General features: G+C 41.4%; 1 protein-coding gene across 15 annotated transcripts in view; it reads right to left on the minus strand.

Annotated features, from left to right (window-relative positions):
• LOC125906049 (uncharacterized) overlaps positions 1–14519 on the minus strand; it is a 181656-nt gene that overhangs the window by 64599 nt on the left and 102538 nt on the right. For 4 of the 15 annotated variants that reach the window (XR_007451740.1, XR_007451741.1, XR_007451742.1 and 1 more), the window contains one exon: positions 490–621. The exons of 3 other annotated variants lie outside the window; for them this stretch is intronic. Coding sequence is in view for 5 of the 12 variants with exons in the window: in XM_049604434.1 (XP_049460391.1) it covers positions 2520–3098; positions 3740–3747 (587 nt within the window). In the remaining 7 variants the exon portion in view is untranslated. Of the gene's footprint in view, positions 1–489; positions 622–999; positions 3099–3739; positions 4116–4568; positions 4651–14519 lie in introns of those variants that run through there. 8 more of the 15 variants (XR_007451746.1, XR_007451745.1, XR_007451744.1 and 5 more) reach the window with 6 other exon arrangements.

Consider the following 14519-nt stretch of genomic DNA (forward strand, 5'->3'; position numbering starts at 1 on the left):
CAGAATGATGTCACAGCAGACACTGACTGATTCTTTAGGACCCAAAAATGTATTTCTGTAGCACTAGTCCTGTGAAATACTAATATATGTCTTTTTGTAAAGATCAAATGTCACATTTTAAAGTGTCCTTTTATTGTGACCATCCCAAGACACACCTGTGTAGTAATGATGCTGTTTAATCAGCATCTTGAGAAGCTACACCTGTCAGGTGGATGGATTATCTTGGAAAAGGAGACGTGCTCACGAAAACAGACTTTAATACATTTGTGACCACAGTTTAAGAGACAAATATCTATTGAGGGAATTAAAAAAATCTTTAACTTTAACCTGTGAAAAATGGGAGCAAAAATACAAGTGTTTGATTTAAACTATGGGTGTTTCTAGTGTCTCTGGTTTTACCACATGATTGTATCTATGTCACTGAGGCAAGGAGCAGGTCAATATAATTAAGTCGTATAATCAAACAGAATAAACTCAGAGCAAACTGACTTCATCAAGCAGAGGTTTTATTAATGATTCACAGAAAACGGCTCCAGTCAGGACGATTTCATGTAGAACATCAGAATATATATCAATCACTGATAATATGGCTTGTTAAAGACACAGTATAACATAAATGAGCTGTGTCATCTGAAATATTTTAGCTAGTCATCTCAAGCATGAATACACATCAACACACCAGGATATATAGATGTGCATGAATACACATCAACACACCAGGATATATAGTATATAATAACATTGATCAGAATATAAATCAAATGTAAATACATCAGACATTGTGTCTAAATTCTGTGACATCCTCTGTACAAACTGATTAACATGAGAAGGAAACATCATGGTTAACTACTTTATATGTTCAGTACAGTTTATATCATATATGTCTCAGTGTTGTGTTACTGTCCCACCACCAGTTTAATGAGACTTCTGTCAACATCAGAATGAATCACAGCCTTGTACTGACTGAAAAACACATTAGAAAACCTTAAAACAATGAACCTACACAAAGAAACTAAAGAAAAATAAATGTCTTGTTTAAAGATAGAGGAGGGGAGCTGCTGTACTCAACATCAAACAGCAGGGGGCGTCCTCACTCCATTTAAAACCAGAGCTGTTGATCCAAACAGTTTTCTAATCTGTACAGTGAAGTTAAACTGGAAGAACAAAAAAAACAGCCATTAAATACCACAGAGGGCGCTGTTTGAGGAATTACACATCTGATATTTAAAAGGTGATTACATTTGAATGTTCTTATGTAGTTATTACATCAACATCACACTTAATATATACAGAATGAAACACATTTCACCAATATTGTATACTGTGTTTTCTACACAGCTGACCCCCCATTATCTTTCTGTTCATCTACAACTTGCTTCACTGCTGCTTTACCAGCTGCTGTTAATCTACCAAACCGGTACGACAGCGCTGCTTTGATTCCTTCATTTTTATCCATTTCATCTTTCATCTTTTCCAGTCTCGTGACCTTCTCTGTGTCTCCTTTCTCCTTCATCTTCTCAATCAGGAAGTCCAAATAGACAAAAGTGGACAGTGACTTCACATTCAGGGCGAGCTGCTCCAGACTCTCAACATGCTGGAGCGCTTCTTCCAGCCACTGATCTTTTCCTTTCTCAAGTTCCTCGATGTTCTTCTGAAGAGTTTCCAGAAGGCTTGTTGACTCCTCACAGCCTGCTTTACCCTTTTCATACTTATCTTTCATGTCTTGTTTGGTCATCTGAACTTTTCTTGTCTTGCTCACATACTTCCACTTTTCTTTCACATGAACTGATGCAGGACATTTCCCGGTACAGACAGTGCAGTATAATTTTTTCTCATGAGCCCATGGCCGTAGCCATAGAGAACACTTGCCTTTACATACAGTGCATTTTTTTTCCATGACCTCACAGTGTTTTGGATACCAGGCCACTGTGCATGGATAGTGACAGTTCTCCTTGCAGACAGTGCAGCAGACAGCTCCTCCATAATTTAACCCAAATGCCCACCATCTCCTCTCACTGACAGGTTCTTTATCTTTGTAGGACTCATAAACTTCTACAGTGAACTCTTCATTGTTCTTCATCTCTTGTTCATATTTCTTCAGAGCTTCCTGAGTCTGCTGGATTTCACTCTGTTTCAGTTCAATAAACTCAATTCTCTCTTGCAGGTTGTGGATGCAGGCCGTCAGTCTGATGCGTCTATTCAACACCTCAACAGTTGTTCTCAGGTTCTGACGTGAAGTGTTTTGCAGGAAATCAGTAAATTGACACATTTGGTCCTCTGTTAAGCTCCATGCATTTTTCAGAGCAACATTATTTTTCTTTGTTTTCTGTGTGCTCTGGCAGTTATCAAACATAAAATGAACTGGCTCATTCTCGTCATCTTTGGCACATTTAATGTTTGCAGCCTCAAGAGCTTTGAAGACATTTTCAGGTGTTACACCATTTGAGTGTGTGATGAGGGCAACAATGTTCTTCTCCATGTTTTTTCCAAATAGAGACATCACTGAATCAAAGATGTACCTCAGTCGGTCACTCAGTCGATTCTCACTTGCTTTCATCACCAGACCCACTGCATCAATCTCATGAACTCCATCATCTGAGCGGAACAAGTCTAATAACCTTTCACTGACGATGACATCATGTTCAGTTCCTCTGGTGTCTCCATATCCAGGAGTATCGATGATGGTCAGAGAGTAGGGCAGAGTTTGACCTTCAAAACCAAAGATCTCGTACACGATCACATCTGTTGTCTGACTTTCACACTGACTTTTCTCCTCACCCTCAAAGTCAGTCACATCTGATGTCTGACTTTCTGATTGACTTTTCTTCTCGTCCTCTACGATCTGAAACCAGACATCGTCCTCCCACTTCACTCCCATGGTGTAGTTGACCAGAGTGTTGATCAGAGTAGATTTTCCTGCTCCTGTTTCACCCACAAGCAAGATGGTTTTGTTTAACTTGCTTGGATCCTTTTCACTGAGAGTCTTTCTTGTCAGAGTTCCAATATTCTCTTTCTTTGGTTTCAGCCTGTAAACATTTGGAGATCCTGGTCGGATCAGAACTTTGCAGGTGATGTGGTCATATTTGGATGAGACTTTCCTGTAGAAAAGTAAAGACACAGTAAAAAAAACACTAAACATAGAATTAAATAAGTAAAATGACTGTACTTGCTGGGATCTTTTAGTAAAAGCCTTTTAGCCTATGAGTCTATACAGTATATACAAACTAATCATCTACAGGCCGAGCAGTTACACAGTATCTGATATTAGGTTGATAAGTCCAGCATTTAAAACTTACAGCCTCATCACCAAATAATGTTGTGTGTGTCTGCTACCTGCCACAAAGCACCTCCACTGAACATCATCTGAAGGTTGTATTTGGTCAGCAACATATCTGTGCTTTTGATCAGTGTCTGAGCTCCATTTTAACATCACATTTTGCAGCCACATTGCATCCCTGTGTGCAGCGCAATGCACATACAGCTGGCATTGTGTCAGCTAAATAACATAGCACCACATTTAGAAACAAACCATATGATTGGTTGACACGTCACTGCATCATTGGAGAGCTGAAAAAGTTGAGGTCAACCCAACTTCAATTTGTTGCGCGTCACAACCGTCAGCAGTGTCAGACGTCAGTTTGTATCTTTATGTCACCAGCTTCTATTGAAAATGACTTGCAGCCTGTTGCTGTGTTGCTCCAAGAGTGAATGCAGCATTAGAGACAGTAGTATTACTCACGTTGCCATGGTAACAGTTTCACAGGAGGATAAGGATGGAGCACCTTCATATGAGTTCTCTGGATGAAAGAAAAATAAGTCAGTAACGTACACGTCCTGTCAGCTGTACTGTTGTCATAAGATACTGTATCATAACTGACATGATTAAAGAGTGGAAACACAGTTCTTCAGCCTGTGTCCACCTCCTACACACAGTTTAAAATCAACCACAGTCAGTTTCATAACCCAAATATTTACCAGCTCATTGGTCACATTAAGTTTAAGTTTTTTATTTTTTAATAATAATTTTGTTTTTACCCTACACAGACACAGACATAAACGAAATGTTTTAATCACCAAATGCACTCAAAGCAAAATTGAAACAAAGTGGAAGTAAAGGCATCAAAGCAGTTTGACGTGGCTCGTAACACGTCCAGACGCTTTCAGGACATGTGGGAGTTCAGAGTGAAAATTGTTCCAAAGATCTGCTGCAGTTACTGCTGAAATATTGTCTTTCTGTCTTGTAGAAAAAACATCCATCTCAAAATCAAGAATTTATGGTCAGTGTGTTAAATTAAGCTTCAGTCTCTCTCATGCTCTCAGAATGATTTGATTATGAATTAAACCTTAACTGAAAACAAATCTTAGTTAATTCAAAGCTCTTATCATTTAAATGTCATTCTAACATAAGATATGAATGACTTATGAATGTCAGATAGTATGTTCAATTATCAGTTATGTGCATAAAAATGCATCAAGATAGTGTATAATTATGCATCTTTTATCTGGTATTAACTCCTGATCTTAACATTTTAAAGTATGTCATAATTACTGTCTTAAAGTCTTCTTACCTGTGTTAATGGTCCCGGATACTGAGGAGGCAGAGAGAACAGGTGCTCAGCTTTTATATCAGCAGAGGGGTGGAGACCCTGTGGTTTCACAGAAACAGTCTCATACTCTACTGACTGCAGTAAACTCTTGAGTACAATAGAAACTGTTCCTCTGTGCTGATGTGTCAATGAATTGTACTTATTGTTTAAGATTTGATTATATTAGAGGGTGTAAATCCATCTGAAGTTACGAGGACAGAAACAAACACGTTTGCATCAGTAAAGATGTTCTTGTATTCTGTCAGAAGGGTTCATTGTCAGCAGTGTCAGCATGTAGTGCATACTACATCACATGTTGTAATCATTTATCTTCTTCACTGAGTTGCTGCAGCTATACATGAATTTCCTTTTGGGGTTCAGTTAACGTGTATTTTATATCCTATTATGAGTATCAAACTCTGAGATCTCTCCTCCCTCCCTTCACTTCCTGTTTTTCTGACAGTTTGAAGTCAGACCATTTCTCTGAAATCACGTGACAACAAGATCTCCGAAAACACTTTTCAACAACAAGGTAATTCAATGTGCCTTCCATAAGATAGACATGCATTAAGTAAAGGTATAAAACACCAGACAAGTTAAAAAAAAGACACTTAAAATATACAATACAATATTGTGTACACATACACAATAAATATATCAGCTTTTCTGGGAGTTTTTTCTTTTTACCAGATTTGTGGAGCATAAAAACTGAATGCTGCTTCTCCAGTTTCAGTTCGGACACTGAGGTCATAAAGCAGACCTGATCCAGACTATCTGAGATGTCTGAATGCTTCACAACACGACAGCAGATCAGGAAAAATGCAGTGCTTTGTAAACCAACAATAGTATAAAATCAATTCTGTGACAAACAGGAAGCCAGAGCAAAGACCTGGGACCTGGACTGATGTGGTCTCTTCTTGTCTTCGTGCAGTTCAGATGAAAAATTTGCAACCAGACAAGTTGAATCTTGCAACACACTGATCTGCAACATCCTGAAAAACTGCCAGTTTACACCAATACAAGACAAGATGGTGTATCGTTTCTATAGCAACAACTATCTGTACTTAAATTCTGACTCTCAGCTTTTCAGACTTTTTTTGAGGCTGAATATAAATTGTAGCTTCTTAAAATCTGAATGAGGATAGTGACAGTGAGATACTGGCTACAGATGAATCTCTAGTAGTGATGAACCAGTGAAAACCAAAACAAAATGACTCGAGCTTCAGATCGACAGTGTTCATTATAAATACACCACAATAATTTAAATAACCAGTGTAACCAGAATGGTCTGCTGGTCCCAGCCACACTGAGACAAGACAAGTCTTGTTTGTGTTTTGTTTTGGGATTATCAGGTTTTATGTGATAGTTATCAAATGTCTAGCTTCCCAGTTTACTTCCACAGTATGACTGATTATACAAGTTACTGTTTCCCCATGATTTCCCACTGGGCTTGTAGACTTTACATTGTTTTGATGTCACAGATATTTGACTCGCTTTTTTCGCAACAGCGCCGAGATCCTCCCAGTGGCATTGGCAGGTAGTGGCACCGCAGTGGCAATCTGTGGCAGTCTGTGGCAATCTGTGGCATCTCCTGGCACCCACTCGGAAGTTCAGAAACGCCTCCCTTGACTCGCTGCCAATAAGGGCGGGGCCACTTTTCCTGGGAAAACCCACTGGTCCGTGTTGTTGTTAAGACAGTCACTCTGCTTTCCACTTCCGCCATGGAGTCATGATGAATACAAAATAAAAATTAAGGGAAAAATCAGCTACTTGTTTACACATTTTAATGTACAAAGTTTTGCACAGTTTCTCTTTGTTTTGCACTTGTTAATATTATCTAAATATATATTAATATCTGTTCCACTGCGTAAATGTGAATGTAAAATACTGTACATATTGTACTATTCTTATTCTTATATTTAATATTTTATATTTACCTGTGCTTATATTGTTCTTATTTTCTATATTTCCTTGGTTGTATTACTTGTTTTACATATCTAATATGAAATACAATTATGAAAATATCTTAACATAACAGTTGCTACGCAGTGCCAAAGCCTGCCACAACCTGCCACATGATGCCACATGATGCCACAGCCTGCCACATGATGCCACATGATGCCACAACCTGCCACATGATGCCACAGCCTGCCACAACCTGCCACATGATGCCACAGCCTGCCACATGATGCCACATGATGCCACAACCTGTCACATAATGCCACAGCCTGCCACATCATGCCACATGATGCCACAACCTGTCACATGATGCCACATGATGCCACAGCCTGTCACATGATGCCACATGATGCCACAGCCTGTCACATAATGCCACAGCCTGTCACATGATGCCACAGCCTGCCACATCATGCCACATGATGCCACAACCTGTCACATAATGCCACAGCCTGCCACATCATGCCACATGATGCCACAACCTGTCACATGATGCCACATGATGCCACAGCCTGTCACATGATGCCACATGATGCCACAGCCTGTCACATAATGCCACAGCGTGCCACATCATGCCACAGCCTGCCACATGATGCCACAGCCTGCCACATGATGCCACAGCCTGCCACATGATGCCACATGATGCCACATGATGCCACATGATGCCACAGCCTGCCACATGATGCCACAACCTGTCACATGATGCCACATGATGCCACAACCTGTCACATGATGCCACATGATGCCACATGATGCCACAACCTGCCACATGATGCCACATGATGCCACAACCTGTCACATGATGCCACATGATGCCACAGCCTGTCACATAATGCCACAGCCTGCCACATCATGCCACAGCCTGCCACATGATGCCACATGATGCCACAGCCTGTCACATGATGCCACAGCCTGCCACATGATGCCACAGCCTGCCACATGATGCCACAGCCTGTCACATAATGCCACAGCCTGCCACATGATGCCACAGCCTGCCACATGATGCCACAGCCTGTCACATAATGCCACAGCCTGCCACAGCCTGCCACAGCCTGTCACATAATGCCACAGCCTGCCACAGCCTGCCACAGCCTGTCACATAATGCCACAGCCTGCCACAGCCTGCCACAGCCTGCCACAGCCTGTCACATAATGCCACAGCCTGCCACATGATGCCACAGCCTGTCACATAATGCCACAGCCTGCCACAGCCTGCCACAGCCTGTCACATAATGCCACAGCCTGTCACATAATGCCACAGCCTGCCACATGATGCCACAGCCTGTCACATGATGCCACAGCCTGTCACATAATGCCACAGCCTGTCACATAATGCCACAGCCTGCCACAGCCTGTCACAGCCTGTCACATAATGCCACAGCCTGTCACAGCCTGTCACAGCCTGTCACAGCCTGCCACAGCCTGTCACAGCCTGTCACATAATGCCACAGCCTGTCACATAATGCCACAGCCTGCCACATGATGCCACAGCCTGTCACATAATGCCACAGCCTGCCACAGCCTGCCACAGCCTGTCACATGATGCCACAGCCTGCCACATGATACCACATGATGCCACAGCCTGCCACATGATGCCACATCATGCCACAGCCTGCCACAGCCTGTCACATGATGCCACAGCCTGCCACATGATACCACATGATGCCACAGCCTGCCACATGATGCCACATCATGCCACATGATGCCACAGCCTGCCACATGATGCCACATCATGCCACATGATGCCACAGCCTGCCACATGATGCCACATGATGCCACAGCCTGTCACATGATGCCACAGCCTGTCACATAATGCCACAGCCTGCCACAGCCTGCCACAGCCTGCCACAGCCTGTCACATAATGCCACAGCCTGCCACATGATGCCACAGCCTGTCACATAATGCCACAGCCTGCCACAGCCTGCCACAGCCTGTCACATAATGCCACAGCCTGCCACAGCCTGCCACAGCCTGTCACATGATGCCACAGCCTGCCACATGATACCACATGATGCCACAGCCTGCCACATGATGCCACATCATGCCACATGATGCCACAGCCTGCCACAGCCTGTCACATGATGCCACAGCCTGCCACATGATGCCACATGATGCCACAGCCTGCCACAGCCTGCCACAGCCTGTCACATGATGCCACAGCCTGCCACATGATGCCACATGATGCCACATGATGCCACATCATGCCACATGATGCCACAGCCTGCCACATGATGCCACATCATGCCACATGATGCCACAGCCTGCCACATGATGCCACATGATGCCACAGCCTGTCACATGATGCCACAGCCTGTCACATCATGCCACAACCTGTCACATGATGCCACAGCCTGTCACATGATGCCACAGCCTGCCACATGATACCACATGATGCCACAGCCTGCCACATGATGCCACATCATGCCACATGATGCCACAGCCTGCCACTTTATTAATCCCTAAGGAAATTCAATTTCACTCTGTTGTCAATTACACACACACACACGCACAAACAGCACCTATATATGCACTAAGTGAGAGATGTCAGAGTGGGCTGCCCATGACAGGCACTGAGCGGTTGGTGCCTCTTCGGTGCCTTCTTATGTTTTGTTGATTTCATTCCTAAAATGTTGGGGTTGCTTTGTAATAACGCTTAATTTCTTGTTCCTGTTTTGTCCTGATTGTTGGGGTTATCTGGTTTTATGTGCTTTTTTATATCCTGTTTTACTATGTTTTTTATGTTAAGTTTCTTTATATTGATCGGATTTAACAAATCTAACAAATGTGTTTATGTGTGTTGTATTTTGTTTTGTAAAATCAACCTTACATTTTGTTGACATTAGTGAGAGACAGTTTTCTGATTGGTTGATTTTTTTCTAAGATGTTATGTTTCCTGTTATGTTCACATATTAATGTGTTTACCACCAAAAAGTATTAAAATATTAAGTATCAGAGGGTAAGTTCAGGTATTCTTTTTGAATCAGTACGAAACAGTTTCACTCCAAAGTTAGTCTGTCGCCATCTAATGAGAGAAGTGCAACAAGGAGTGTGTTTGTGTGTGTGTCAGTCAGTACTACCACTATCCAAATTCCTCAAAAATTAGATGTTATCCTCAGTGAACTGAGCCATGAAACTCAGCTAACTACACCCAAATCATTACACCTAGCTAAGTGCCTCTAACTAACTAGGCTAATTAACAAGACACAGTAATTAAAGAAAATATATATATATTAAACTACCACTACATTTTCTTATCTAAGTACCCTGTCTAACACTTAGCACGTTAAGTTGTTCAGTTAACAACTCCTTCTGGCTTGATATACATGCTAAACCTAGCTAACTAGCCTATATTTATCACAGTAATGAATCTTAATGCTAGTCTGAACTCTGTTTGTCTGCAAAATAACTCAAAAAGTTAGGAAACGGATTTTGATGAAATGTTCAAGAAAGGTGGATAATGGGACAAGGAACAGATGATACCATTTTGGTGGTGATCGGTTGAAGCAAAGTGGATAAAATAAAATAAATAACAAAGTCTATTGTCTGACAGCCTATATTTATCACAGTAATGAATCTTAATGCTAGTCTGAATTTATCGACACCATATCAAACTAACAAGTCCCACCTGACTTTAAAGACCTTGTCTAAACACCCAGATAATTCCTCCTGGCTTATTATCCTACTACTTCCTACATATTAAACACCTGACTACCTCATTTCAATGTTCAATTTCTCCTAGCTAACAACACCTGGATACAAACATCTAGCTATACTGCTTCAGGAGTACAATCACTGCGTGAACTTACCTTTACATTGGTCCTTTTTTGTCCAGTTTGTTCAGTTTTCTCATTACTTCAACGCCTCAAATGCACATAGTGAGCATGAAATATACAGTTGAAAATACTCAAACAAGCTTCAAGTGAAGGCAGCATGTGTTTCAACATTTCAAATGACAAAATGAAGAACAATATGTACTTACCTTTTGCAGTAAGTGATATGTCATAAATAATATATCAATAGTGTTTAATGTGAAAGGAATTTGTTTTTATTGAATGTTGTGTGTTTTCCATGTAAAAGTTTGGGTTTGTGATTGTTAGTGTAATAATGTTTGTTTAATGTCTTGTTTGTGTTTTGTTTTGGGATTATTTAGTTTCATGAAGTGTCATTTTATTTTCTGTTTAATGTGTTTTCTGAAGATTTTATTTCTTAATATAGACTGGATTTGATCAAATGCCTCTGTGTTTTCTATTATTATGCCTTGTTTTGTGAACTCACTTTAACATTTTATTTACAGTGAAAAGCAGTTTTTAGTTTTGTTGATCTTTCTGTAAATCGTTGTGTTTTCTGTTGCTTTAACTTGTGCATGTGATTAATAATCATGAGGTGTTAAAATAACTGATATCAGTACATGTATTAAATATTCTTTTGGAATCAGTAATGAACATTTTCAAAACATCCTGACCCACAAGTTGCAGGGATGTCTGTGTGTGTGTGTGTGTGTGTGTATACATATGTATAAAGTCAGTCCTACCTACAGCAGTTTTCAGGTGATGAAAAATTCCTCAGATAAAGAAGAACTGCTGGGAGAAAGAGAGACGAGAGATCTGCAGCGATTGCCACTGGTGTGTTTTGGCCTTTACACTCACCTGAACGGGCTCATTAACACACCCTTGCATGTGACCACTTCTCCAAAAAGTAAAATCACTGAGATCCCTAAGATGACACCATGAATTAAGTTTGACACGTCCCTGGCTTGACAGCTAAAGGCCTAAAACAAATTTATGCTGCACCAAGCTAATGCAAGCTGGCAAAATAAAACACACACGTGATGTTAGTGTGTTCTCACGCCTGTGGATGTTACCTGCAGCCTGGAGGGGAAGATGGAGGACAGACGAGGAATGTTGAGGAGAAGCTGGACGCTGCAACAGTCCAACACCGAGGTCTGGATGGAGACAACAGTTGATGAGGAAGCTGTAACAGGCAGGAGACATCTACTCCTCACAGGGTCCATGGACAGTTTCATGGTCTTCTGTCTCATGAGGACAAATGTCTCCTCAGTCTCTTTAATCCACCAACAGCTCATATACTTTATCACACAGAGGGAGTTTTAGCTTCAGGTGTTCGCTACACCAAACACAGCACCTCTAATGTGGACCGCTACCACACCACTGAAAGCTAACGCCTCATATCAGCATGCTAACGCCGCTAATCGAATTTGTACCATATTAAAAAAATAAAACACGATATTTACCTTCTGCTGATCACAGTAAGTCTTCAACCAGGTGGTATTACTACTCTGGTAACAAATACGGACATTTAATCTCTGCTAACTTCAACTGCTTTCACGACTAAGCTAACGTTAGCTGCGCTCATGAAGCATAGCATGTAGCTCACCCAGTGGTGTTAGCTACAACCTGGCTAAAACTTAAAAAACAGTAAAGAGTATTTACGTGTCTTAAGTAAAGTATAATTCCTGGATGACTAAAGACACAACTGATCCTCCCAACAATAAACTGCATCCTGTAACGCTGCAGTGTTAAAGCAAAATGTGTTGATTAGTCAAACTGCTGCACTGCTACCAAAGCCAGTTTAAACTGGTTCTGACTGGTTATCAAACGCTTAATGTGGCAGGTTGTGGCATCATGTGGCAGGTTGTGGCAGGCTTTGGCACTGCGTAGCAACTGTTATGTTAAGATATTTTCATAACTGTATTTCATATTAGATATGTAAAACAAGTAATACAACCAAGGAAATATAGAAAATAAGAACAATATAAGCACAGGTAAATATAAAATATTAAATATAAGAATAAGAATAGTACAATATGTACAGTATTTTACATTCACATTTACGCAGTGGAACAGATATTAATATATATTTAGATAATATTAACAAGTGCAAAACAAAGAGAAACTGTGCAAAACTTTGTACATTAAAATGTGTAAACAAGTAGCTGATTTTTCCCTTAATTTTTATTTTGTATTCATCATGACTCCATGGCGGAAGTGGAAAGCAGAGTGACTGTCTTAACAACAACACGGACCAGTGGGTTTTCCCAGGAAAAGTGGCCCCGCCCTTATTGGCAGCGAGTCAAGGGAGGCGTTTCTGAACTGCTGAGCAGGTGTCAGGAGATGCCACAGATTGCTACAGACTGCCACAGATTGCCACTGCGGTGCCACTACCTGCCAATGCCACTGGGAGGATCTCGCTGTCTCTCTTTTTTCGGCTTGAGGAAAGTTTCACAGATATAAAACTTCCATGGATAAAAATAACTACGATAGAGAGGGTCATTATTGATCTTGTTTGCAGTGCGAGGTGTCCTGTGAACCATTTTACAGACATCTCTTTATCATGGTGGTCTATGGGGAAAGTGCTTTTTGGGCTGCAGGGGATTTTTTAGCTGCAATACCATTAATGGCCACTATGAGGAGCTGAATTATCCACAGAGGTCTCTTCCTCTCCAGAACAAACAGACCAGCTGATTTACACCAGTAGAAACACTCAATAAGGACCTTTAATGTTACAAAACAGTGGTTTTCCAATGCTGTTTGGCTCATTGTAGAGGGGCTGCTAACTACTTTGGCCAACGTGAAAACATCAGTATCTCTACTGTAGAAACATGGCAGTGCAACATGGTGATCTCTGTAGAGGAGGACCTGCTGCCTGTGTAGATACAAACGTCTCATTCTGAGGTAACAACAACAGTGTATCCCCCTGAATCCTCCACACTGGACCTTTAAAGAAATGTATTTGGACACTGACGGCGTCAGCCAGCAGAGCCTTGTCCTTTTGTTGCTGCTGATTTTCTCCCTCTGTCTATGTTAATGGGTGCTGGATACTAACTGCCACAGCCTGAGTCATATCACATCCTTTCAGTTTCAGTTGTGATGGCAGATTGCACCAGTTGTGTCTCAGGCTGCTGTTGATGCATAACCACAAGACCGGCTCACCAGGAAAACCCCCAAACTTGCAGATGGCCAGGCAGCGCCTGTGAGAGACTCACATTTACAGTACTTCTGATAATAAAGAGGACCACACAGTCTGTAACACTATCATCATTTTTATTGACACAACACTGGCAACACACCACCTTGTTTTGTCCTAATAATTCACTACAACAAAGATCAACAAGTTATATCTACTCTGTGCTGAGATCAATAAATATACTGAGAACATAAAATAGTTGATCAGCAGAATCAGCAGTCCCATCAGACATGACTGAGATCAGGAAACATACAGTGTGAGGAAGAGTTACCAGGCTGCAGGAACACAATAAATACAAAGTCACTTTAACGCCGTCTGTGGATCATTAATTAGCCCATATAATACAAAAAGATATCATACATATGTACACATACACTCACTGTTCTCAGGTCATGAAGTTTATTTAAAGGAGCTGAAGCTCAGCTGAACCTGCCAGCAGGATCTCTTCATCTGCACCAGAGCTAACCTGAGAGCCTTTGTTTTGTACACCCCCTGACATGTGACCTCCAGGTTCCACGCTCCAGAGCTGCTGTTCAGACCCGACCTGATCAGAGACGAGAGCTCGGGGAGTGGCTTTCATCTTAATGCAATGCATGCTGGGAAGTGTATACTGATTTACTAATTAACTTAATTTGATGAGCTAAAGGGTAATTTTAGTATTTTTAAAATGTTATTGTATTAAAGGGATAGTGCACCCAAAAATGAAAATTCAGCCATTATCTACTCACCCATATGCCGAGGGAGGCTCAGGTGAAGTTTTAGAGTCCTCACATCACTTGCAGAGATCCAAGGGGAGAGGAGGTAGCAACACAACTCCACCTAATGGAGGCTGACGGCGCCCCAGATTCAAACGTCCAAAAACACATAATTGAAACCACAAAATATCTCCATACTGCTCGTCCGTAGTGATCCAAGTGTCCTGAAGCCCCGACATAAAAAGTTGTTTGGAAAAACCTCATTTGAACTCTGTTTTTAGCCTCATTGTAGCCTGT

The sequence above is a fragment of the Epinephelus fuscoguttatus genome, linkage group LG18 (assembly GCF_011397635.1).
Source record: "Epinephelus fuscoguttatus linkage group LG18, E.fuscoguttatus.final_Chr_v1".
Lineage (NCBI taxonomy): Eukaryota > Metazoa > Chordata > Actinopteri > Perciformes > Serranidae > Epinephelus > Epinephelus fuscoguttatus.